Consider the following 26,155-nt stretch of genomic DNA (forward strand, 5'->3'; position numbering starts at 1 on the left):
TTTTAACTTAACATTTAATGTGAATCTCAAAATGTGGAAAGTCTGTTTTAATGTGAACTGTTATCCTTTGGATGTGAACTTGGAAAGTTTCACCTATGAACTTAAGCACTTAATATGTGATGCAATTTCACATTTGGGAATGACATGTTTGTCTTAAAATTAAAAGACAACACATTTTAACTTTACACGTGATGCAAACCACAACACTTGAAATGACAGTTTCACAAAGGGGGCCCAAAACATTTCCTGTGAATTACAGATTTAAAATGTGAAACCAAGTTGTGACGTCGCTTCATATTCATGTGATAAAAGACAACAGATTTTTAGCTAAACATGTGACTGTAATTTAACATGTGAAAAGTTCATTTCACATGTGAGCTGCAACATTTCACATGTGATGTTGTGATTTCACATGTAGTAAAAGACGAGTTTTAAACATCAACTTTTTTATGTGAACATGAAAATTTCCTGTGTGAAGTGACATCACTCTGGTCATTTGTTTTCACATTTCACAACACGTGCAATCCCACATAGTATATCTTTAAGAAAAGGGACAGCTAATTGTTTCATTTCCATAGATCCTTAGAAGGAGATATGGGAGTTTTTGATTTAAATGACCTAATATTAACCTAGTGAATTACTAATGTTCTGTATTTGTCTTTCAGAGGGTCCAGAGTACGAGTACAGTGGCAGTGAAGAAGAGGATGATGAAGTAACAGAGGAGGAGGGAGAACCCAGGTAAAAGCCTTTTTACACTATGAATATTGTTGAGGAAATTGATCAAAGAGTGTGTGATAAAAGATTACATGCTTGTGCAGCAGAGAGGCAATTAAGAAGCGCAGTAGCTGTTGCAGATTTCCATATGCAGAGTAGAGGTAAGATCGGGCCTAAAAAATCCAGCCCGACCCAACCCGGGCCTGCGGGTATTATAGCCCGACCCAGCCCGAGCCCAATCAATTAACTTGATTTGCAGGCCCGAGCCCGAAACAAACCCGAAATTTTATATTTTATTTGTGAGGACTCAGGAGGAGGAGGAAAGGGAGGGGATGCGTCAGTCAGACCCGGACAGAGCACTGCTCCGGGAAAAGGGACTGGTTGCGATTTGTGTGATCACATTTGTGACGATGCCTGTGCATAATGATAACAAATTAAAGCCTGTCTTTTGTAACGAATTCTCCCAGTTAAACAAGACTGTAGGATGCATATTCAATAAACATTTATATCTTTAGCGAGAGAGAAGCCCGGCCCGACCCAACCCGAACGTAATAATTGATATTTTGGGCCTGACCCGGCCCGAATTTCGGGCTCGGACTCGAGCTCGGGCTTAAGATCTTACCTCTAATGCAGAGGAGATATGGCATCAGGCGGACACACTTAATGAATCTGAGTAAGAATACACAGGGTTCCTGTGAATCCTTAAAAAGTCTTTAAAGGCATTGAATTCATTAATCTAAAAATAAAGCCTTAATTGCTATTAAATTGACATAAATTAATCTTTCAAAAGTCTTAAAATGCTCAGACATGGGAAGTTGCACTGTAAGATCTCAGCATATTTTGTAACATCTATTTTTTTGTGAAAAAAATGAGTGAATTCCTTTTCTTAATCTCGTCATGGTGGAAATCCAAGCAGTGAAATTTCACATGCATATTGAGAAACACGAAATTGCCCAAAGAAAACAGCCAGAAATGCCAGATGTTCCCACTTCTTTTGGTAAACCAATTAGATACTTTAATGAGAACATAATATGTTCATTGTCTTCCACGTGTTCCACTCTAAAAAGGGTTGGTTTTTTTTCAACATTTGACATGGATAATCTAAGTTTTTCACTGGACAAAAAAAAAAAAATCACATTTTATGTTACAATAAACATTTCGGCAACATTTTCCCTCTTCAATTTGGGTATATTAGAAAATTGGTCTTAAACTTAAAACCCAAGTGGCTTTTAAAAAGTCTTAAAAAGTCTTAAATCCATCTTGCATGTAGCTGTAGGAACCCTGATATAAACAAACAATTTCTCAAAGATTTGGGGAATTTAATCATCATTATCAGCGCTTATGTGTAGATTAACACTCACTTATGAACTCTCCCTCTGCTTAAGTGCTCCTCACATACAGAGCCAATGAAGCACCACAGGGCATGTGTGTGTTTGTACGTCCATGCACAGATGCACTATCCTCTCTGTTGCTGTCCCTGGACGTCTAACAGCAGATGGCACTACAAATAGAGCACTTTCTCCCAGGATGAGCTTTAAGTGTGTGCATGTGTGTAACTGAGCCCGTGATGATCTGATTGGTGAATTAACAGCGATTTAGAATTTTTTCCTCTTCCTCCCCAAGTGTACTCCACTACATAAAAGGCACAGTTTTTATCCCTTACATTGGTGTCCTCCCTATCATCTCTTTCAGCTCCATAGTAAACGTTCCCGGGGAGTGGACGTTACGGCGAGAGTTTCTCCGTTTACAGACAGAGGATCGTGACGGGGGCAGAGAAGGAGGCCACGGTGGAGGTGGGGGTCAGCAAAGACAACAGGTAGGTGTTGAGTCTATACGCAACCTTTTATTCATATTGTAGAAATATACATGAAGTTATAATGATGCAGTCATTGCTCATTTAAAGCCTCCTGCAGACAGATTTTTGCAATCTTGTAAGTTTAGTGCAGCTGCACTGTGTGACGTGGATCTAATAAACTTGTGTGCGACATCATTTTTGATGAATGCAGACTGTATGATGACATCACTTACTAAATTGCAGGCTACAACCCATGTACATCGATGTAAGTTTGTAAGAATTCACCTCTGATAAACTGTCAAGTGCTGCTCATTGTTTAACTGGATCCCAGTAGTTGTTGCAAATTTGCATCGCTGCTGATATCAGTTGTTTCGTGCTAAAGCAAGTGTTTTGCATTTTTGTCTCTTTACTTCATCACTTTCCCACTGTGAAAAGGCCTTATTACTAAATCTAATAAAAACTTAAACAAAAAAAGAAAAGAAACAATATAAACTGAACTGAAATGAGCAAACCCACTCTGGAAACCATCTGGAACTTAATTGAACTTAAAATAAATTTTTAAAAAACTACTTAAAAATACAAAACTATCATAATTCTGCCAGTTGTGCCATGATGTTTTGTCATATATGACATTAAGTGGAGTGTCTTTGGGTTTTGGCCAAAACAAGCAAATCAAATCACTATTTTTTAACATTTTATTCACTAAATCATTGTCAGTTAATTGAGAAAATAACTGGCACTGGACCAATCAGTAATGATGTTAGTAATTGTTAGTTTCAGCTCTTATCATTAGGAGTAGTTCTTATAGTAGTAACAGAGGTAGTTTTCGGAGGGTGCTTTCAGTATTGCAAGTTCAGGTTCATTATTTGAGTTCATTCAGTTTAGCTCGTTATCACACAGGAAAAGCGTAAAACACCTCTGTTCAAAAAGTCATGATGTTAGCTGAAAAAGTGTGGTGACCAAAATGTCCACTCTGAGCTGTAATCGGATTTCACACTCAGCAATTAACCTTTAGTCTTGTTAAAGTTTTAGATGTCACTGCCTCATATCACAGCTGATACAGCAGGCAATTTGACCCCCTGATCAAAGTCAAACATAATTCAGTTTTGGTTTTACAAGCGCAGAGCCAAGTTAACCCAATCTATTTAACCTTCAAATCAAAGACTACAAAGTGTGGAAAGCCAACTCTGGCATTTTCTTAATTTTATTTTAGCTATAAAGATCTTATGATTCTTGTCCAGGCATTACAGCAGCACAGGCAGCAGTTGGCAGAGCAGGAACGATACAAGCAGCAACTGCTGGCTGACAGACAGAAGAGGATCCAACAGCAACATGAGCAGCGGCAAAAGTTAGAGGATGTAAGTATCGTTTCTTCACTTTTCTTCACATTTATAGTTAGCAGGCAGTAAAACATTTCAGGGGAAGAGAAAATAACTTGATCCACCAGTTTTTATCAGAAACATCTTTTACAAGAAGCACCAGTGTCACCTGATGAGTCACATCCTGACTCTCACTAACTGCTCCCACACCTTCAGTCTCAGAAGCATTTATTTATATATCATGTGACCTCACAATAACCAGCATCTGTGCAAGCATGTGTCATTTTAATGATGTGAGAGCTGTAGTTTTACTGTAGGTTGTACTTCTTAACCCTTTGAAACCAGAGCAAACTGGCTTGATTTCTTAAAAAAAACATGGGGGAAAAGGCAATTACCTGTTTAAGAAGAAAGCACCCAAAAATTAGTAAGAAAAAAAGAAGTTACAAAAAAATTACCTGAAAATTAGCAAAAAAAGAAAGAAAAAAAGAAAATTAAAAAACAAACAAGAAAATGACCTAAAAAGTGCCTAAAAATAATTTCAAAACATAATTTTCAATATGTAGTAATGATCATTTTAAATAGTTATAGTTTTCTTGACATTTTTCCCTTGCTTTAAAAAAAATAATAATAGTAAAAAAAAATTGAAATCTACAAAATCTTGCAATTTGCAGGACATTTCTTGCCAAGTTGCTCATTGCCATTTTTTTTTACATGTTTCCAAAAATGAAAAGTTTAAATACTTGCAAAAGGTGTCTGAATGCAGCACAAAAAAAGTGATGTGGATCCAGGCTCCAAAGGGTTAAGAATGCCATCTAAATGCTTATTAATATAAAATTCATATATTGCGATGAAGTGTACAAAAAATAGAACAATATCATTAACACTTGCCTAAAAACAGTTTTGTAAATGATGTTGATTGTACTGTTGTTGGTGTGCATGGTTTTGTGATGACGGTTGTGTGTTTGCTGTTTGCAGCAGCAGAGACGGCAGCTGGCGGACTGTGCCTTCCAGTGGGCGGAGCTTCAAGAGATCTTGCTTGGGGAGGAGTCTGATCTGCATGACAACAGAATCTTACTAGATGAGAGAAACAAAAGGAGTGACAGGAGACAGGTAAAGATCAACTTTGGCATATGTACTTGTCACTATATACCTCAACGTGATGACTGGGAAGCGTAGCATTAGTGATCTCTTCTGTCTCTGGTAGTTTTTTTTGTTTATTTCATTAGTAAGGAGTGATGGTCATTTTTCTCTTGTGTGCGAAGCATGTAATTACATTTTTCTAGGCAATCATTTTCCTAGATTTTTTTTAAAAGAAAAATCAACTTGTCAGATTTAACAGTGTAGGAGCTGTGCAACAACTTTACTATTTACACATGAAGCAGCCTGACATGTAGTCGTAAACAGCGCTATGGGCTGCTAAAGCTGCTAAATGCTCCACTTTGTTCACCATACAATCTCTAACTCTGTCTGCAGGTCAGTGCTAAGCAGGTAGTGTACAGTGGGTTTGTCAGAGCATTTGCACTGAAAGCAGCAGCCTGCTGCGTCTGGAACTGACACTCGGAGCAGTAAGAGTGAACCAAAACACTTATCATTGCGGGTTGTAAAACCAAAAGAGTCATTTCACCCAAATAAAAAAGATGAATTAGTGAAGCTCTTAAGTATTGAGTTACCTTTTTATGGAATTTCATCGTAATAGATTGACTCTGTTGGATGTCCTTAACCTCTGTTTCTTTAACACTTTCTTAAAGCTGTCATAAGAATTAAAATATACAGAATGAATAATACGAAGCCTGTATCTGACCTTTGTGCCACAACTGTCATGGTCAGTCACATGTTGGCTACAAATAAATAAAACAGTCCTTATTCACATTAATTAGGATGTGAAGTTAAATGTAAAACCAACGTTACATAATGTTTGTTTTTACAAAAAAGCCAAGTTACCTGTCAGAAGGAATACCTTGTGGCAGGTGAGTGTGAGAAACACTTGGGCTGTGTGTAAGTGTGTTTAGGTCTGTGTATATTTGATGCTGCAGTGAGTGAACACTTGAACTTGTTTTGCTCCGAAACGCTGAGCTCAAGGTGCGTTTGATGCACGCAGCACTGAGGCAGTGGTTGCACCTGTCAGCCTCTGTCACCCAGGTGATAAAAACACTCCGTCCTCGACGCGGCGGGCCAGAAGAAGAGATCTTATAATTCATCGTTTCATAATTACTGTGGAACAAACAAAACTTTATGAGATGAGAAATCACCTTTTGGACACATTTCTATCAACTTAAATACCATCACAATATAAAAAACAGGAACCTTCTTATCTATTTTTTAATATAAATCTGGCAGTATGCAGGTGCTGCTTTAATCAAATCTTGAGGAATTAAATATGAATAAAAGACATAGCCCATATATATAAAGAAATCTCATTTCACAGCACTTTCAAAAGGTTTTGTAAATTAGCTGGAGGATGAATATGTTTCAAAAATCCTTTGTTTTGCTTCACTTCTGCAGTTTCCTGTTCAGGGAAGGTCATTCACTTCCACAAAGTTGCTACAGAAATATCTTTTATCTCATTAAAAGTTCATTTCTAACATCATATAAATCTGTATGAAAATAAAAATCACCTTTTACTGTGAGAAAATGTTACAAAGTGACTGCATGTGAGGACGTGTGAAAATGTCTCTGCCAATTCCAGTCATTTTAAAGAAAGACACATAGCTCTCTGTGCTTTATCAGAGATTCCTTTTTTAGTCATTAATTTTAACACGTGTAATGAATCGATCCCACACACCAGTGAGTTTCAATAGGTGTATATTAAAACCAAGGAGCAGGTTAGGAACTTTGATTTCTTCATGTAGAAGACACTGTATTTCAATGCTATTAATATCTGTCTGGTTATATTATATGTCTATTTGGTGTGCTTATGTGTGTGTGGCAGAGAGCGATCTGTACGTATTAGGTTCTGATTACACAGATTGCCATGAAGTCATTAAGTTCAGCGTGCTTGATGGATCTATCTGATGCTTCATTAAGTTTTAATGCATCTGCATTTAATTATGTGACAGGTTCAGTGAGTGTGTGATGTGATGTGTTGTATTTTGTCAGATGAAGAGCTTGCCTTGGCGCCGTGGTTCCAATCATTTCACACATTGATTGATTTGGCAAGCATCACATAATGTATTTCAGCGGTGTGTCTGTGGCTTTAATATGAGCGAAGTGGCCGAGTGAAGGGTGTGAATCGCCACACTGCGCGGGGACAGTGACTGATCAACTGTGTTGAAACTCAAAAACCCTGCTCCCTCAGCTGCGTCATTATCAGATGTAAGATGGGTTGTAGAACTTCCCCTAAACAGAGGAAGAACCAGTTTATGGTCTACCCTGCCTCAGTGCATGCTGGGAGATGCTCCTGTCCCCTGTGACCCTAAACAAGATAAATGAGTAAAGAAGTAGTTTGACAGTAATATGACTTGCAGTGTCTTTAGAGCTACATACAAGAAAATTACTGGAAAATCTGCCAACCTAAAGAAGAAAAAAACAACAACAAAAAAGGAAACACAAAAGAGAAAGTAAAACAAAAAAAATACAAAGCAAAGAATGACCTAAAAATAAAGATTAAAAAAATTTATTCTGTAAAATAATTTTAAATGAATAATTCTGACAATTATGAATATAGTTCATTGGACAATTTTCCGTAGCTTTTTAAAAAAATAGTCTTTAACATCTCTTTTTTTTGCATCTTTCTTGTTTACTATTCCAGTAATACTGTCTTCTTTGGTGCTCACAGTGTCAGTAAAATTAACTGAGTGACTGAACTGAGAATCATACCAAGCTAACATTGTGAGTAGTGTGTCCATATTGACAAACATTGAAAGATATACAGTACTGTGCAAAAGTCCTAGGCCACCACAGATTTGTTGTTTTAGCAAAGTTTTAATGAGGATATATAAATATTTTTTTCTCAGTCTCTATATTAAAATACATACAAAAAAATACAGTGAACATGTACAATGCATTATAATACCCAAAAAGTCAGGACAAAATGGCTTCTTCAGAGTAAAGTCAATATTTAGTGGGGAACATGGAATCATACAATCATAACAAAAGGTAGCTCAAGCAATCAATATTGAGCTTTGGACACGTCTTGCAACAGAATGCAGCCTGGTTTAAATACACCAGAAGATTAGTATTGTGAATCTCATATTGTCTGCTTAAGAGAGTTCAAGACATGCTAAGTGGAAATGGAGGTCAAACAAAATTTAAGTCCGTTGAAGTTGTTTTATTCTGAAATATTTGCATTTTTTATATGTGTGCATATTTCCTGTATGTTCTGCCGTATTTTAGTAATGAGACTACTGACAAATAAATATGTGTGATCATTGTAACCTTGCTAAAATATCAAAGTTTAAGGTGACTGAAGACTTTTGCTCAGTACTGTATACACACTGTATTCGTGTTCTAAGCATCAGACTTACTTAAATCCAACAGGTAGCCAACAATTAGGTTTCATACATCCAAAGACCTTCTATAAAAATGAACTGCATCGCAACCAGACCAGGCTGCTTATATAGCCAGGCCTTTATTTGTCAAAATGCGTAGTCACACCCAGTTTGTAAAAGGGACTGGACGTTTAATTGGGACTAGGCTTTTATTTGAAGTTTTACAGTATATCAAGAGAACTGGATACAGTGTTGAAGGCAAGGTCCCGTTCATTTCATTGAAAGTTTCTTAATGGCGCATTAAGCCAAAAAGTTCAATTTCCTGGGTTTAAAGTAACCCAGATCTTTCTCATTTTTGGACTGATAGAGCATTTGCATTAAAGACTTTCACCGGCCGAACGGCTAACTGACGACTGAATTAATCAAATCCCGACAGTGAAACAAGTCATTTTTGTGAGACGCTCAAAACTGTATCCATTGATATACAGACGTGTCTCTCCCAGTGTAGGTCTATAGGAATAAGTCTTTTGGGTCCCATGGCATCATGTGATGGACCTGGAAGTTGTAGTTACACAGTTTGAACACCATGTCTAATTGGCATCTGACCCTGCAAACTGTTTAGGGGCTTGCTGTTAACAGGCTATGGTAACACAGCGCCTACTATTCCTGTCATTCTTGTTAATACTAGACTGACCCTCTGTATGCATGCTCACCTTGGATTATGGCTCAAAGGGCAGTAAAGTTTATTATTAAATGTACAAAGTTCATCAAAGTTGGAAGTTTTGAAGTTAAGCTGCAGTTTCAGCGTTAATCTCTGCTGAATCTGATCCAAAACAAATAAACACAATTTAAAGGCAACGGTGCAGCCAGTGCAAATATTCAAACAGAGTAGATTTAATTAAACATTATAAATGTGAGAAAATATCCAGCTTGGACTAATTGGACATACCAGGATTTTCCAGGAGAAATTCAAAAAGAGGTCATAATGAAATATTTAGAGTTGAGGGCGTTGGCTAAAAGCTCCACGCCATCTTGCACACTCTGAATATTTTAGTTCCCACCTCTCAGAATTCTGCTCAAGACCTTAGTACACCCTAATTAAAGTGTGTGTGTGTGCGTGTGCATGTGCCTGCGTGTGTGTACGTGCCTGCGTGTGGTTGTTGTGCCAGTCTGTTGCTATTCTTGTGAGGACCGAACAAGAGCACAATAATGTGAAACAAGAGGATTTTAGAATTTTAATTAAGATAAAAATTTAGTTGTTTGGGTTAAACAAAAAGTAATCAAAGTCAAGGAGCGTACTGTCAGATACCTTAAGTTAACCATGTGGCTATCTGTTCGTGTGTGTGTGTGTGTGTGTGTGTGTGTGTGTGTGTGTGTGTGTGTGTGTGTGTGTGTGTGTGTGTGTGTGTCTGTGTGTGTGTGTGTGTGTGTCCGTCCCCATCCTCAGCAGGAGCAGGCAGGCAGGCAGCGGAGTGCAGATGTGACAGTGAGGCCTCCGGACTCCGCCGCAGAGCAGGTAACAAACCTTCACTCTGTATTTTACTTACTTGTCATTAATTGCTCTGTTTTTCACATGAGTGAGGGCAGGTGGAATTTCTTTTGAAATCTTCTGAGTATGTGCTGAGTCTTGATGCTGCTGGTGGTTTTGGTCAGTAACACACATTGTGTGGGTGTCAGCGGTATGTTTAGTGGTCTTGAGATTATGCTGCTAACCTTTCAGGTGGATGTCAATTCTTTCTTTCTTTCTTTCTACATTTATTTCTTTTTCTTTCTTTATTTCAACAAGTCTTTATTTCTACATGTCTTTCTTTCTACAATTTTTCTTTTTTTTTTTGCCTTTTTTTCTTTATCCCCCCCCCAGTTTCCTTATTTCTATGTTTCTTTCTTTTCTCCTACATGTCTTTCTTCCTTTCTTCCTTTTTTCTTCTATCATTGTTCCTGCAAGTCTTTAAATGTGCCTGTCTCTTATGTTATTCTCTCCTTTTATTTTATTGTATCTTATTTACTTTTTGAAGATTTTCCACATCTTCCAATGTTTTTGTTTTTCATATAATTTCCTACTTGGTATGGTTGCATTGTCATATTGGCAGAAAAGGTACATGCAAGTACAATGACGAATTTGTTGAAAAACTGATTGCTCAATTGACAAGAGGTATCTGGAACAATTTTTAAAATTATATTTTTCCAAGCAAAATGCCAAACCCTTTTTTGTTCTACCTTCCCAGTTGTGAGAATTTGCTGCTTTTTTTTGGTCTTTCGTGGTAGTAAACAAAGTATATTTGCATTTTGGACTCTTGGTTGTGTAAAACAATACATTGAAAGACATCATGTGTGGCTTTTAGACCTTGAGATGGGCATTTTTGTATTATTTTATAATATTTAATAGATCAAATGATTAAGGTGACTTCTGATGTAGTAATGTTCCCACTTTGATGATATGAGAAGATGATGTTGTTAAGCTGAAGAAAGAATAGGCTTTAATCCAAGGACTGAAATCCAAGAGGAATAGTTTGTGTAAGAGAAAGAAAGAAAAAAAGAGAGATGACTTTGCTGCTGTTGACTGTGTCACTGGCTCCTATTAAGATGAAAGGAACTGAAAGAGTAAAGGGTAGGCGAGGAGGAAAGGATTTTAAGACACTGCAATGCAGCAGGAAGAACAGAAAAGAGAAAGTAAAATAAACAGTCTCTGAGTGTCTTCATACTGTACATGTGTTGAAGAGACAGAGAGCGACTGTGTGTTTGAGTCATGCTCCGGCTGCCTGACACCCCTGGTGGTTCTGAGGAAGTACATCATTTTGAAGTTCTCGTTCATGTGTGAAAGATTGGAGTTTTTAATTCTCAGTTTGTCTGGAATTCAGAGGGATAACAGTGACATATACTGCACTGTACCAGCAGTGTCAGATCTTGACAAGCTTTTAAGCCAGTGCTTATCACAGCATGATATCACTTTTGTTTGAAAGCCTGCCCCCTCCATCTCTCTCTCTCTCTCTCTCTCTCTCTCTCTCTCTCTCTCTCTCTCTCTCTCTCTCTCTCTCTCTACTGATCCCGGCATGCCTTCTCTCTCCTTTCCTCACTCATTTCCTCCCTTCATCCCTCCCTCCGTCGTTCGCAGCATGTAACCTTTTTCATTTTTATCATCTCTCTTTCCACTCGTCTCTCTGTTTTCCTTCCGAAATGTGACTATCAAATCTCAGTGGGGTTTCAGACATACAAATTCACCAAACACGTCTCTGTTCTTTGTGAAACACTTTCTGGCATGCTCACCTCCCTTCTTCTCTTCTGTCTGACCAATCCTGCCCTGATGTTGTTACGATTGTTTGGTATAATGAGAGTTGCTCTTGATTATTACTCCATAGCCTGTAGATTCATACAATTAAAGACACGAAACATAAAATTAAACAAGTGAAACAAAACGTGTTTATTTTAGGGCTTCTTTTCCATCTCTCCAGCCCCCTGCAATCCTACACACCTTTCATCTCTAATATGCAATATTTCTAGTCAGCGACTGTAACTTAGAGGAATACTTAGACCACAAAATGATCATTTGCATACCAGTTACTCAGCCTGAGTTACATTGAATTCATGAAGAATACTTTGTTTTTCATGCGTGCCTCCCCTGAACAAAGAATCAACAAACTGAGATTTTCTGGATGAGCTACACTAAAATGGGTCTGCCTTGAACAACAGAAAAACTATATCAAAAAATCCTTTTCAAAACTCTCACACAACACATACAATATAATCCAAGTCCAATTTATCCTGTTGTACACTCAGTACCTCCTAAACGCATTCATTTTCATTAAAACCTTACTTTTGAAAACACTTCCACAGTGAGTGTTGAGTGTTGAGCCTGGGCAAGCTTGCACGCTGTAAAATCTGTAAGTTCATCTTACTTAAAGTAATCTTGGAAACCGATTGCTTCAAAAATACAGAGTAAATAATACGAATTTTAAACCGCAGCCATTGTTTTTTCAAGAGAACCTATGCTGGATATTTTCCTAGTTAGTTTTTGCCGTATTTAACCAGCTTGGACTAATTGTGAAGTTAGATAAATGACTTGCAAGTTGTTACATGGAGAGTTGAGGCTCCCTTCCCACTACAGTAACTCTGGGCTCTGGGCTGAATGATTAGTGTCTCCCGCCCCGTACCATAATCTCTTGTAAATGAAGGCAAAGACTACACAAATAACTACACACATCTTAATGTGTATTTAGCTATGATAATCCACTGTTCCACGAGTTGATTTTTTCAAAGGCTTTGTTGAAATTATGAGGGTTAGGAGGGTGAGCAAAACACTGGGAAAGTGACCGGATCTATACAATGGGCAGATTTATACGCCAAATAACGCAAATATAAATCGATAAAATTCATATTTTGATCGACATGATGTCTCAAATTGATAATTTCGCTAAATGTAACCCGCGTAATAAGTGGGACATTTCGCCATGTCGGGGTTTATTTCTCCATATCAACCTTCTCACTCCTTCCATGTTATCACAAAGTTATTGGTTCAAGTTAACTCATCCCAAATGTGGCATGATTGTTAATGCTGTGGTGATGAACATATAGGGACAGTGCATTATGTTTTGGGTAACGTTATGTTTCATATCATGCAGTTCAGTGCTAACTAGCTAAAATAACTGCACTGGTCAACTTCTAATCCCAGTAACCATAGCACTAAGATACCATCATCGGCATGTAAACGTCTTTAGCTTGCAAGTTAAACCAATAAGTTTGTGACTCCAAGAAACATATATTATACATAATGGTTCAATTTTATAAAATAAATAATGGCTATGCGATGCACGTTATGATTGACATTACCTGTGATGTTTCTCCAGAGCTGCTACTACTCGGTACGCTGTTGCCCCCCATGTTTGCCTCTGGGCATGCACATGCGCAATTGGAGGAATCGTGGATCGATTACTCTCCTTGCAAACTGACTGTGACCTCAGTGACGTCATTTCTGCACTTTTCCATTTGTACTGGATTCGTTCTCACAGTGAAGACTTTGTAGTAGTAGAAACATGAGTTGTATTCATAAGACTCGCACTCACAGATTTTACACTCATACTCATATAAAAACAATCCAAACTCAAACCCAATTTCACAGATATACGTATATGACAGCAGAATTTTGTGTAAAACAACTTTTTTGACATAGAAATTGTTAAAATTACAAATAAGAATGATTAATTATGGATACATCTTTTTGACAGCTATCTTACAACATACACCATGGGCTCTACATTTGAATTTTAATAACTGACATTCATACCTTATTATGTATAGAGGATAAACAGCTTTAATATCAGTGTGTCACATGATAAGCATATCAGATGGCCTAATTTGAGTATTAGCACATACTTTTCTGTCTTTCACTGTTTTTTATCGCAGTATATATTGCCAAACAGAGCAACCATGCATTCTTATGCAAGTCACCATTCTTTCGTGGTAATTTGGGTGGTACACTTCAAATAGCTTTCATGGAGAGTTTTGTAATATAGTTTTGAAAATAGGCTCTGCTCCCAGGGACCAAGAAAGCTGTCGTGTTATTAATGCTCAAGTGCTGTTGTTAGTGGAATATGGTTAGTTTGGTATGTTGGGTATTCTGACTGTGTGTCTCTCATTCTGAAAAAACAGCATTAAATTTGTGGTGGTTTCCCCCTCTATGACAGCAAATCTTATTCAGCTGGCATGTGGCAGAAATGTTCACGTCTTAAGTGGTCAGAAGGATGTCACACCGAGTGTTTCTCTTGGTTCTAGTGGAGTTTCTTTCAGCAGAAGTGATGCACTGGAGTATGTGTGTCTCTCTATGGACTTCCTTGAGGAGTCAATGTGTGTGTGTGTGTGTGTGTACAATACACATAGTTTACACACTGCTTCCAACATTTTGCCTCTGTTTCTCTACTGTGACATACTTAAATATGCTGTGCTTTGCATTTATATGTTTTTCATATTTATGTGGCTAACAGCAGCGCAAACCATCCAAAAGGATGTGTAACTTGAAACTTTAAACTGCAACCCTAAAAAAATCAGAGCTGTGAGATGTGGTTGATGATATTGATTCTTTACTTGTGCTTTTATTGCATTTCCTCTGGAGAAAGTTGTGCTTGCAAATCTGATTCTCCTGCCAGAGAAGCAGCTGCCATCATATGTCCAAGCTTCAATGCCAGCGCTGGACTGATTGCTATTTTATGAATGTGTGCTCACATATTTTGGTTTTACACCAAATAAGTGAATCAAATCTTTTTTATGTTCTTCTTCGAGCGTGTGTGTGTCTGTGTGTCAAAACAAGCTTGATGATATGTGTTTTATGAGTTGTTTATGCATCAACTGTGGCTGGTCTTGTCAGTCTCTGCAGAACCTGGGAGTCTTTATTGTGTTCAGAACTACAGTAGTATGTACACATACACAACATTCACTCGATTTATAGTGAAAACTTACAAATAGATTTGTGTACGTTTAATAATTTACATGAAGCATAAATCCTACACAAACTCAGGGTATGTATTATTCCTCCGGTCTGCATATTCACCACAGAAGTATTAGCTCTCATTGTCGCTGTCAGTTGTTCTTTAATTAGAACATCTAACTCACTGAAGACTGAAGCGCAATCATAATATTATTATTCCTTGTGATTTGTATCTAAAGTGATTTTTTGCTTCTGAAGTCAAATTTGATTAGGGAATTGGACTGTTCTACCATATCAGTGTGTATGCTAGTAGAGAATGTTGTCATTCAACAAAAATGTGGAAAAGTTAATTAAATCTGAATCAGCTAATCTTGGCAAGAGGAGCTGAAATCAGTTGAAAATGACACTCGTGTTTTATAATCTTGCATGTGTTGCCAGTTTGTTCATGTTGAACTAGCTAATGAGATGAATAAGGAATTGCAAATTCAAAAAGACAACTCTTAAAAAGAGACAGTGTATTCATTGTATGCCCCAGGTACTATCATGAAAAAATATGGAAAAAAAAGTCTAAAATGATCTAAATTTGAAGACCAATAATACCTCTCTGAATTAAAGAAGTATTTCACCAATAAGACGAGACACCATATAAAACAAAGCTGTCTATGCAGTAGAAAGATGCAGATACTTTTGAAATATGTGCTACATGACCAGAGAGAACAGAGAGAAATACTGTTTGATTAGTGTCCTGCCAATACAGCCTCTTTGAACTGAATTGAGAAAGGACTACGGCACTGGCTTTTGCTCAAATGGTAGAATACCTACGACTACCAGAATGCATCGCACAAATAAACGCTCCTGCTGGTGAATGAGGTAATGCAACCTCATCCATTTTAAGGCAATGGTGGCTAGCTGAATCTTGTGTGAGTGTGTAACGGTAAGCTGAAACAAGTTTCTGAAAACATTTGAGGCAAAAAATATTCAAATAAGAAACAGAATCTTGATTTATATATAATCAGTGCTGCTAAGTTTTACCGTTTTATCTGTGCACAGACTCACCATGACACAAAACAGGGCACTAAAATATCCTTCTGAAAACATTTATGGTCAGAAATAGGCAGTGCAGTAACATTATCTTTCAACAAATAAAGTAAAATGATACATTGCAATCAACTCTGACAAACATACACCCATACACGCACGCATATGTACAGCATGTGAAACAGAACAAAATAATAAAAGAAAGTTTAAAAAAAAACAGGGAGAAAAAGGCCCAAGTACGCATTCATATATAGAAAACATTGAGTCATATAATATTACATAATCTTTAATTGCTGTTATATTATTTGTTGATATCCATCGGTTTTCACATGCCAAGAGCATATTCAAAAAAGATATTACCAGTTGATTGGGTTTTTGGTCTGAGTTTGAGAGTCGGAGCGAGGGGCGGGTAGGTGTCTTAATCAGCTGTTTACTCTTTGTGTCCTTGGTGACAATATGAAATATGAAAGTGCAAAAGTACAACCTGTAGCTAGAGCAACAGCCCCAACAGCCAAAGAAACCCCACCAAATGACGTAAATTAGGTCAACAAATACAGGTATCGGTTGCCTTATTTTCTTGACTAGCAGTGACAGGTCACAAGCTTTCCTCCTCTTGCTTGCTGAAATTTGCACAGACATGTTAGCCTCACAAAACAGCATAACATATATGTTATTTCACATGGACACTCCCAGGCTCTGTCACTTTCTATGTGTGCTTTTCATGTTTGCTACATAGAGAGCTGTGGCTCCAAACCAGCTGCTTCAGCATAAGGCCCAGCTCTCCCAGCCTCAGCTACAGCTGCAAGCCAAGCCCCAGCCTCTGGCTCAGCATCAGCAGCCGTCAGCAGGCAGGAGATCCCACCGCACCCTGCCCAAGGACCAAACCCAGCTCCTGTCGCTGCAGCACGACCACAGACACAGGGAGAGAGAGAGGCAGAGAGAGAAGCCTGTGGCAGCGCTCCAGAAGCTAACAGCTAATAGTGGGAACGCAGCTGCTGCTACTGCTGCTGCCACTGCCGCTTCCTCGCCCAGCCGCCCCACAAACAGCCAGCGCTCAGCGGTAAACGCCTGCCTCCCTCAGCTGTCTGGCACCCTTTGTCACCTCTACGTCCCACATCTGTCAGTCCGTCTCTCTCTGTCCCTCACTTTCATTGAGTTTGATGATTTATTTCTTTGTTTTCTCACATTTTTTAAAATTTTGTTTAGTTTTACTCTGTCTAGTTCATTTTTACACAAAGGTCTGGAGAAAGTAGGCTGACTCCTGTATACAATGTTGTCACATTAGGTAGACACAGCTCAGACCAAAACATTTCCCCGAGGAAGAAGTGAACCTTGAATCGGTGCTCAGCTGTGTGATGATGCTGCCAGCAGTCACTTTTCTGCCTGTTGGCTTAGGTGTGATAACAAAAAAAACACTCAGTTGAAAGCATTCATTTTTTCATGTCTATGCATGGTGGCATATGCTGGCTGAGTATAGAGACAACATGTGGTTCGTAGCCTTTATTCTTAGCTTAGTGGCCAAACCACACGTGGAACTTAACAGGAAGCAGATCAAAGGTGCCTTTTTCAGAGGAAGGTATTTTTAAACAGCCAACAGTCAAACGGCTGAATAAGGATTTTCTTAAAATGTTAGGTTTTATTTATTCATTACTTGACACAGAACTCGGTTCAGTTTAGCAAAACAGGTTATACTTACAGAGAATCTCCTTTGGAAGGGAGATGTAAGTGAAACATTAGTGGCGCAAAAGCATTCTTTTATCCAACATCTCGTGGGGCGCTGAGTGGACAGCTACAGCCTTACCTGCCTTCACCAAGCTTCCTGACAGCAAAATTTGCAAAACCCAAATAGCTTTAATGTTGGCATTTTGGAAGGGAAATCGAAAGTGTTTTTAATTAGAGCTCCCACCCCAGATTGAGGAGCTGTTTACACAGCAGCAGTTCTTACATGAAGCGTTAATCTTTTGTTGTGGTTTGGCTTTTTGTTCACATGAAAACAGCATTTTGGGGGCCTGAAAACGCAACCTATTAAAACCCTCGTAATGTCCTCCCAATTGCCATACACCTTTTTTCCTCTGGGGTCACAACTTTAGCAAAAGGAAAGACATTCCCATTTTTAGCAGGGCCATTCTCGTCAAAACTTGGCCTGAGATTCTTGATCAGTCTAATAAGTTCAAAACACATATGCAGCAGGATATTTGAATGATTGTAACAGCTGTCTGTGCAGATTACGCTTCACTAAAAAGGATAAGAAGCATAAGGTTATACAAGGGGTCCCCCTGAGATGCACACATTGAATAGAGTAAAATCTGTTCCGTGAGCCGTGAGAGTCACGAATGTTAACAATGCTTCTCAAAACACTTTTACTGTAGATTGGCTGTTACTGTACATGGTTATCAGTATTTCCCATCTTTCGTCCCTGGTTACTTTTCTTCCAGTGGAAGCTCTCAATTGATCAGCATGAAACCCTTTTTAAGCTGAGTATTTTCATGCCTGACTTTGCAGCAATTCTACGGTACGGAATTAGGAACTACCAAGAAAAACACAGAGCTGTAATATTTGTTAATGTGACACTGATTAGTGGCACCTTTTTATGTTTGGGCCAATGTTCATAAAATAGTCCTCAGAACATTCCTAAACTTTAACCTAGGAGAAATTTGATATAAATTGGTTAAAGTCAGACAGAGAGGCTTTATATAAAGTGACTGAAAATAACTTTTAACACAGTTTTTAAGAGGGATTCTAAAGTGCTGACTGCAGTGACTCCAAAGTGTTGCATAATATGGCGACAGTCATGTCTGCCCATAATACTAAAGCACTGAATCAGCTGATAGTGGGCCTCCAGAGGTGACTGTGTCACAGCTGCATCACATCAATCATTACAGTTTCATGCACAACTCGCCATTACCATTCCTTGTGTCCCACATTATATCTATTTGATATACAGTACATATAAAGTGCATTTATGTATTCATGTGTAGAACCCTTGTGTTACATGTTTTTTTGTGTGTTTTAGATGGATTTCCAAGAATCAAACCTTGCCAGGCTGCTTTTGGCTGCTGGTCTGCCCAGCCAGGTGCCCTCGAGGCTGGGCTCCGGGAGCAGCTCTAGTCCCTGTACTCCAGCCATGCAGAGAGCTCACATTAACCAGGTATTCACTGTTACATCAAATAACGTGTTTTCTTTGGATTTATTGTATCCTGCTCTCCTCTTTGCGATATTAAATAATGTTTAGTCTGTTCCTTTCTGTTCCATGCTTGACTGAAGTGTGTAAGAATGTTTTTATACACATGATCCTACTTTTGGGAACATGTAATGATGGGTGAACCTTTTATTTTCCCAGAATGCCAATCTGCGGTCCAGTAGAGACACCCCTCACAGCAGCTCTATGTCAGATATGGCCATCTCCCCATTGTCCCCTTTCTCCCCCCTGTCCCCAACTGATGATGTCTTCTGGGACTCCGGGACGCCACCTAAGGTGAGCAACGACTCTCCCATCAGCTGCTGGATGACATATCAGAATATATGCTTGCAGGTTTGATGACTTACAGCAAACGGGGAAAATAATTGAACCAATCAAAAGGGGAAGTTGCTGTTATGGTCATGCCAGGCGTGGTATGCAGTCTGTATCACATGAGTTGGGCATAATGTGTTTGTGTGTGCTAAGCATCCTGTATTGGGATCATATTTAGCTAAGGAAGTGATGCATACAGCACGAGGTTGGCACACTGTGTTTGTGTTTCAGGGAAAGTGTGTGTTTTTGTGTATGCTTGTAAGAAGAGAGGGCTTGAGCTTTACCTCAAGGCTTTTTATGAAGTGTCTTTTAATAAAAAAAAACCTCTCTGTGATAAACACACCATACTTACTTAAAAGCACAACATTCACCTTCACTCTCTTTCTCTGTCGCATTCTGTCCAATATCACTGCTCCCCCACTGGGTGTTACACGAACAGAATATGCTGTTAGGTGTATTTACTAACAGAACACCATATGGAGTTGATAGAACAACTAATAACTACTACAGAGAGAGGAGGGGGGCCCAATAAAGCTGTCTGTTTGCTATGTTATGTTGTTGAACTAACAGGAGGCCATATGGAGTCGGTAGAGCAGTTAATAACTCTGCTCTCTCCTGTGATTGCACTGAGGTTGCTGGAGCTGCTTTAAAGAGAACCTGTTTTCCCTTATTTTTTGTCACATATATATCGTCGGACGTCCATATTAAAAGTGGCCAAAGTTTCAAATAATGAGGTAAATGAATGTAAAAGTAATTAGTTAGCAAAAACCTTGGGCTTCAGATTGTTCTGACAAGCTGATGTCAGAGTTTGATAGATTTGTATAATCATCTGCTCCAGGCACACTTCTGCAAGTGTTTACATTACGTAGCCTACATTGCCACGTGGAGCTACATACTAATGTCAGGTTAAGTTTTTGGTTGCCAATGTTAGTTTCTCCCTAACCTCGGATCATATTCCTCTTGGAAAATGTCTGTTTGTGTTTAGAAGCCTTTATTGGTAAATTTCATTGGGACAAAGTGCCACTTTACACAGGCAGTCTCTGGCTGCAAGTTCACTGCTACATCTAGCTACATGCTAAATCAGAAAAAAAACATGTAGCTTGGTTGCCAGTGTAGCTATTTTCTCCCCAACTTGGGATCATATTCCTGCTGGAACATTGTGATGGGAGTCATTTTCCGGCTACAAGTACACTGCTACATCTAGCTACATATTAACGTCAGGGAAACTTGGGAAATGTGGGTAATGATGTAAATTTCTTACAGATTTTGGATCATATTCCTGCTGGAACATTTTGTTGAGAAGAAGTGCCACTTTACATAGTCATTTTCCAGCTCCAAGTACACTGCTACATGTAGATACATGCTAACGTCAGGAAAACGTGGGGGCTTAAAGAGATAGATGCTAATACAGCAGAGGGTGAACACAGGTGTTTCAGTACAGACATTATGAGGAAAACAAAGCATTTTTTGAAAATTAAACTATTTAAGCATGTTCTAGTAGAAACCCAAAATCTTGAAAGCACTGCTGTGGCTTTCCAACTTTTGGGGGTGGACAACACCATACTGTGTGCTAGTAAAGTGCTGTATCAAAGACAGACGTTTGATTATTTTTACAACCCTCTGAATTCAAATAATATAATATAATTTTTGAATGGTCTTATGCTGAGGGCTCTTTGATAATTCAGTTTCAAAACACTCAAAAAGCTAATATTGTAATGTCATGTGTGCCGCAATAGAAGACAGGAAACAGAGTTCAGCATTGTCGTGTGCGTGTTCAGGGTGAGCCAGATGCAGGATGTGGGCAACTTGTCAGAAGGATGATAGGTATTCCCACAGTTCACTTCCTGCAGAGCTGGGTGTGTCTTCCTCTCTGTAACTAGGCCATGTGACCCAGGAGATGAGAGGTCAAAAAGTCACCAGCTGGTTGGTACTCTGACTGTTTGAATTTGAGCCGAATGAAATGTTGAAAGATTCAGTTGAAAAGACAGCACTGACTGCAACACTGCTGAAGAAAAAAAAACCAAAACGTTAAGAAATAAACCTGAGTCAGACAATATTTCCACACCATCATGGGAGATTTGGACATGGCTTTGTGTTGTTTAAAAGGAACAACACTGAAATGTTAAGAAAGAGCAGAGCCAAGTGGTCTCATTAGATTCTCAGTAATAAATATTTCCCGGTGGGTTATTAAAGATTTTATTGCACTACGCTCTGCACCCTTTCAGGCACTGTAGAAGTTGTTGTACATAAAGGTTTCATAACCGCAGAAACCTTCCAATGATTAGCTTAAACCCTGCTTGGCTAGACGTGAGTTTCTTGTAAAGAGCTGTCTCAAACCTATGAAAAGTGAAACAAGCAATTTAGGACCACCAGGAGACTACCATTTTTGTGTATATACTCACTGTGTGTTTTTGTCAAGTCAGTTCAGCTGATTCTTCTTCTGCTCTCTGTCTTGTGTAAATTCCAGGTCCCCGAACGCACTACCTCTAAGTTCTACTGTCGAGAGCTGGTGATGGGGCACAAGAGGACCGCTTCAAGGTAGACCACATCTACACTGTATGCACACAGTCTAACGTCAGAATTGCAAATTGAGGATTTTTCTTCTATTTTATGCTGCTGCTGTTATTCTGATAGTAAGATGTGTCTACATAGGCAGGTTCACAACATGTGTGCCCTCTGCTTTTTACACACACACACACACACACACACACACACACACACACACACACACACAGGGATGTGTGGATGGGTTGCAGGCTGCTTGAAAAAACACATCCTTAATGGGGAAAATGTTACTTAGATTTTCTAAAATGTGAACGTATTAGAGAGCAGAGCTGGAGTCCAACTCTCCATCAAGAGAGACAATGTACACATTTTGGCATGAGGAGCAGTGTAACTTCCTTGATTATTTTAGAAACTAAAAGTTTAGTTCTGTTTCCTCTAAGGGTTGACAGATTGTTGGCCTGACCGATTATTGGAGCTGATATTTGGCATTTTGCTGATTATCTGTATTGCCGTTTTATTTCAATGGTTGCCAGTAAAAATTTGTAAATGAAAAAGTACAAAGAAAGTGTCAGCATGGGAGGAACTTTTAATTTGTAAAACCTCAGGGAGCTATTTTTATTTATTCATTTTTTATTTACATTTTGACTTGACTTTATAAAAAAGTTGCTGGCAACACGTGCCATATAGATAAAGCCCCACTGTTATAGCGCCAAGAACCAGTAGTAAGTCATCATATGACCCAGATGATGAAATGAGAGGTAAAACAGAACTATATCACAATAACAAACCTTAATGACAAAACAAAGAGCCCTAACTTGTTCCCTGTCTATTTGCAATAATGCCCTCTGACCTTAAAATTATGTTTCAAAAAGGAGAGAGAATTAGGGAATGTCAAACGGTCTTTTTCTTTTAGCCCAAAAATGCATCTCTTACCCATTAAAGTAACTGTATTTAAAATACTTGGACATCCATTTTGTAAGTATTTTTGTTTTATGGCACATTAACAATAGGGACTGTGAAGCTAGCCATTCTTTCAGGGTCATCCAAAACATCACCATATGTGGACAAAAAAAGACAGCATGTCTTAAGTTTCAGTTTTAAAGAAGTGACAGTTTTGATCCTCTTCCAACCCCCAAATAAAAGGAATTTTTCTCATTGGCCAGATTTTGTATAGATTTTTTTTTAAATTGAAAGTATTGTGGTTTAATGTCTATAATTCCATTGTAAGTTAGATGTTACACATGTCTCCATGACAAAGGGGGTATCAAATATCCCCCCTCAGTAAGATTTAAATTTCTCTGGCTTACTTGAATCATATGCCCTCAAGAAAAAAATGCACGTAAAAGAATTTATCTTGTATTCTTTATTCCACAGGCAATTTTTATAGAGGGTTTACACACCAACATTTTTCTTTTTTCATTTTTCAATTTTTTCCTCCAAAACAGGAGAATCGCAGCTACTAACATTGTTGAGCCTTGATGTAACAGTGTAATGCACAAAATAGAGGTGTAAAAGTGGCATGTGTATTAACATTGGGAGCACCCACAAGCTAGTTTAGCTCTAAGTGTCAGCTGAGCTGGTTGCCTTAAGCAGCAAATATGTGAGCAATGCTTAGCAGCATAAAGATACAATGTGTGTGTCTGTCCCTAAACTCGACACAAGAGAAGTCTAAGTCTTAAATAGAATGTGAATAAACACATATTTATAATCTTTGGTATTGCAACTATGCTATGAGCAGGGTAGCATTTTTTCCTCAGTTATCCTTTCAGCCACGGTGCCCCTTATTTACTGTGAGGGTGTCTGTCACACTACAATCCAGCATACAGGCGCATACTATTAGAGAAGAATCGGTCATGGGTACATCAGATTAGTTTAGCTTGGATGATTATTTTCGATTACATGAAACTAATGGCGAGGAAATTAGGTCATTGCAGCAGCAGCATGAAGGATATACTCAAGATGAGAACATATAGAAGTGGATAATGATGATCGCAATTCTCTCTCCATCTGTGTCACTTTGTGTGCATGTGTCTCTTTCTCCATCTAGTGGCAGTCCAGTGTCTGTGGCTGATAAGAGCGGACGCTCTGTGTCTCATGGAGTTTCGTCGAGCAGCAGCAATCACTCAGGTCTGTGTCACTTGAGCTCACCAAGCTCAACACACACTGTCATCTGCTGTACGAGCAATAAAACTAAAACCTTAAAGATATAGGTTCTTAAACTCTGTTCATAGATATAAAATAGATAGTTCTGTCATCTTTGGTAGCTCCTGAAATAATGTTTTAATTTGATGGGACTTATTTTTAAGCATGGGTTCCTATGTGATAGGAATATGCCAAGTCAGTTCACATACTCATATGCCCCACTTCCTAAATAAAAACCTCATAAACAGACAAACACACACACACACAGGATATATGCAGCCACACCAAAACCCACCACAGCCCACCACAGATTCAACTTACACTACATATACTTAAAAAGCCGCGAGGCTGCACTGCACTGTATAACCAGCTCAAAGCCTGCCCTCTACCTGTGTGTCTAGAGAGACAGAAACAACTCATCTCTTTCAAAGCTCTGCTCCCTGTGTTCTCTGCACAGCAGCACGGAAGCTCTTGTTGTGACTGTAACAGACAGAAAGAAGAGAGAAAGATGGGGAGAATATGTTTAGTATTTCAAAGTTTCCCTCTGTGTGTAGTAGGGAGGAAACAGCTTTTGATGCCTCCCACTCAGTTTGGCTGCGGGCCTCGGCCTTCTTTGTTTGGAGCCACAGATCAGAGATTCTCCTAGAGACTCATACAGCTTTACTGTGGTGAAAAGCTTTTTATCTGCTCATGATATAACTGAGAAAAAGCTGCTTTCCTCTTTGAACTATGCTGTTGTTGGAAAGGGTGTTTGTGGCATTGAAATATGCACCGATCAGCCTCAACGCTGAAACCACCTACTGGTGAAGTGAATAACATTGATCATCTTGTTAAAATGTAGTGTTATGTTTGGAAATCTCGGATGCTGGCATTCATGTGCATGCCACCTGATGCACACAACCCACCTAAATACCACTGCAGACCAAGTACACCGCCACATGGCAACATCAACCCCCCAGCCAGACAATACACAGTGCCACACTGCAAAAACTGCTCAGGAACTGAGGAACTAAAGGCACCAACCTGGCCTCCTCATTCCCCAGGTCCCAATTTGATTGTGCATCTGTGGGACATGGTGTTACCCCACCTCACCACCCATAGGATTCAAAGGATCCACCATCAACGCCGTGAACCCAGGGTTTCTCACGCATTCATTAATGTGAGGCACCCTTCTATGATTAAAACATCAGCTTTTTTTGTTGTTTGCAGATCCATGTACACGAGGATCATTTTCACAATGTTTTCATATGAACAAAGATTTTTTTTTAAACGCAAAGGAAAGACTTTTCTGTTTTTAGTTGGGCCATTTTCATCTTAACGCTGCCTCAGAGCGCAGAGAGCACTCGGGGTAGACATGGAGCAGTAGAATATCAAGCGCATTGAAACTGAAACTTAAGCAGTCATTCTGGTGGGTGTAAAAGTTTGCATTCACTCAGCAGCTTCTCCTCTCATCCATCAATCTGATCTGATCAGCTTTCAACAGATCAATTATCAACCCAACAAGTCACAAACTGCCGCCAAGGAAAAAAACATCTCAAGGAGAGCTCCGCCTGCGCTGCATTCAGAAACCCACAAAAACCTTGAAATTTAGAGAGGGGACACAGAATGATACAATGTTATTCACCTGTGATTTTAATATTGTAGCTGATCTGTGTATAATTTATGAATGAACTATTATACCTCAGTTTAATGCCATAAAAAACAATTTAAATCAAACAGCTGGAAGGTAGACCAGGTATTGGTAGCCTCGGTCTGTTGCAGGAAGAGTGGCCTTTCCCTATTTTGTACCATAAAACAATCATTTATGTGCTCATAACCTCAGCAGAGTTTTTTCAGCCAGTGCAGTTACAACAACAGAGACAGTTATTCTAGTACCATCCGATGGCCAGCTCTGGAACGGCTTGAAAATCCATTAATATGACCACCATTTGTCAACACATTGCACTGCAATGTGAAGTCTTTTATAGTCTTTTATCTCATTATTTTTGTTTTCCTGGCTCCAACTTTACTGGACTGAAAAAGCTTTAAAAAACCCACCGTACACTACCTGCTTAGCACCAAACAGCAGATAGACAACTGCAGTAGCAACATGCTGTGAAACTTTGAGAACCATTTAGCAACTAAAAACCAGATATTTCCCTTACCAGTTTATGGAAACCAGGTGAGAGCTAAAAAGAGAGTGAGTTTTGAACTTAAATTTATCTGGTGAACAGACGCACAACTCTAAATCACTGATAATATGTGTCTGCTGGATGTGTAAATTGAAGGTTTCAGAATGAGAGTCAAAAA

General features: G+C 38.8%; 1 protein-coding gene across 2 annotated transcripts in view; it reads left to right on the forward strand.

Annotated features, from left to right (window-relative positions):
• LOC121947856 (mitogen-activated protein kinase kinase kinase kinase 4) overlaps positions 1–26,155 on the forward strand; it is an 87,071-nt gene that overhangs the window by 38,250 nt on the left and 22,666 nt on the right. Inside the window, exons 11-20 of one of the 2 annotated variants that reach the window (XM_042493011.2) lie at positions 666–738; positions 2,407–2,530; positions 3,751–3,867; positions 4,804–4,938; positions 9,703–9,771; positions 16,445–16,768; positions 18,722–18,856; positions 19,049–19,183; positions 21,687–21,757; positions 23,772–23,851. In XM_042493011.2, coding sequence (XP_042348945.2) covers positions 666–738; positions 2,407–2,530; positions 3,751–3,867; positions 4,804–4,938; positions 9,703–9,771; positions 16,445–16,768; positions 18,722–18,856; positions 19,049–19,183; positions 21,687–21,757; positions 23,772–23,851 — 1,263 coding nt within the window. The remainder of the gene's footprint in view (positions 1–665; positions 739–2,406; positions 2,531–3,750; positions 3,868–4,803; positions 4,939–9,702; positions 9,772–16,444; positions 16,769–18,721; positions 18,857–19,048; positions 19,184–21,686; positions 21,758–23,771; positions 23,852–26,155) is intronic. The other variant, XM_042493012.2, reaches the window with a different exon arrangement.

The sequence above is a fragment of the Plectropomus leopardus genome, chromosome 8 (assembly GCF_026936395.1).
Source record: "Plectropomus leopardus strain MGB_pleo_1.0 chromosome 8, ASM2693639v1, whole genome shotgun sequence".
Classification (NCBI taxonomy): Eukaryota; Metazoa; Chordata; class Actinopteri; order Perciformes; family Serranidae; genus Plectropomus; species Plectropomus leopardus.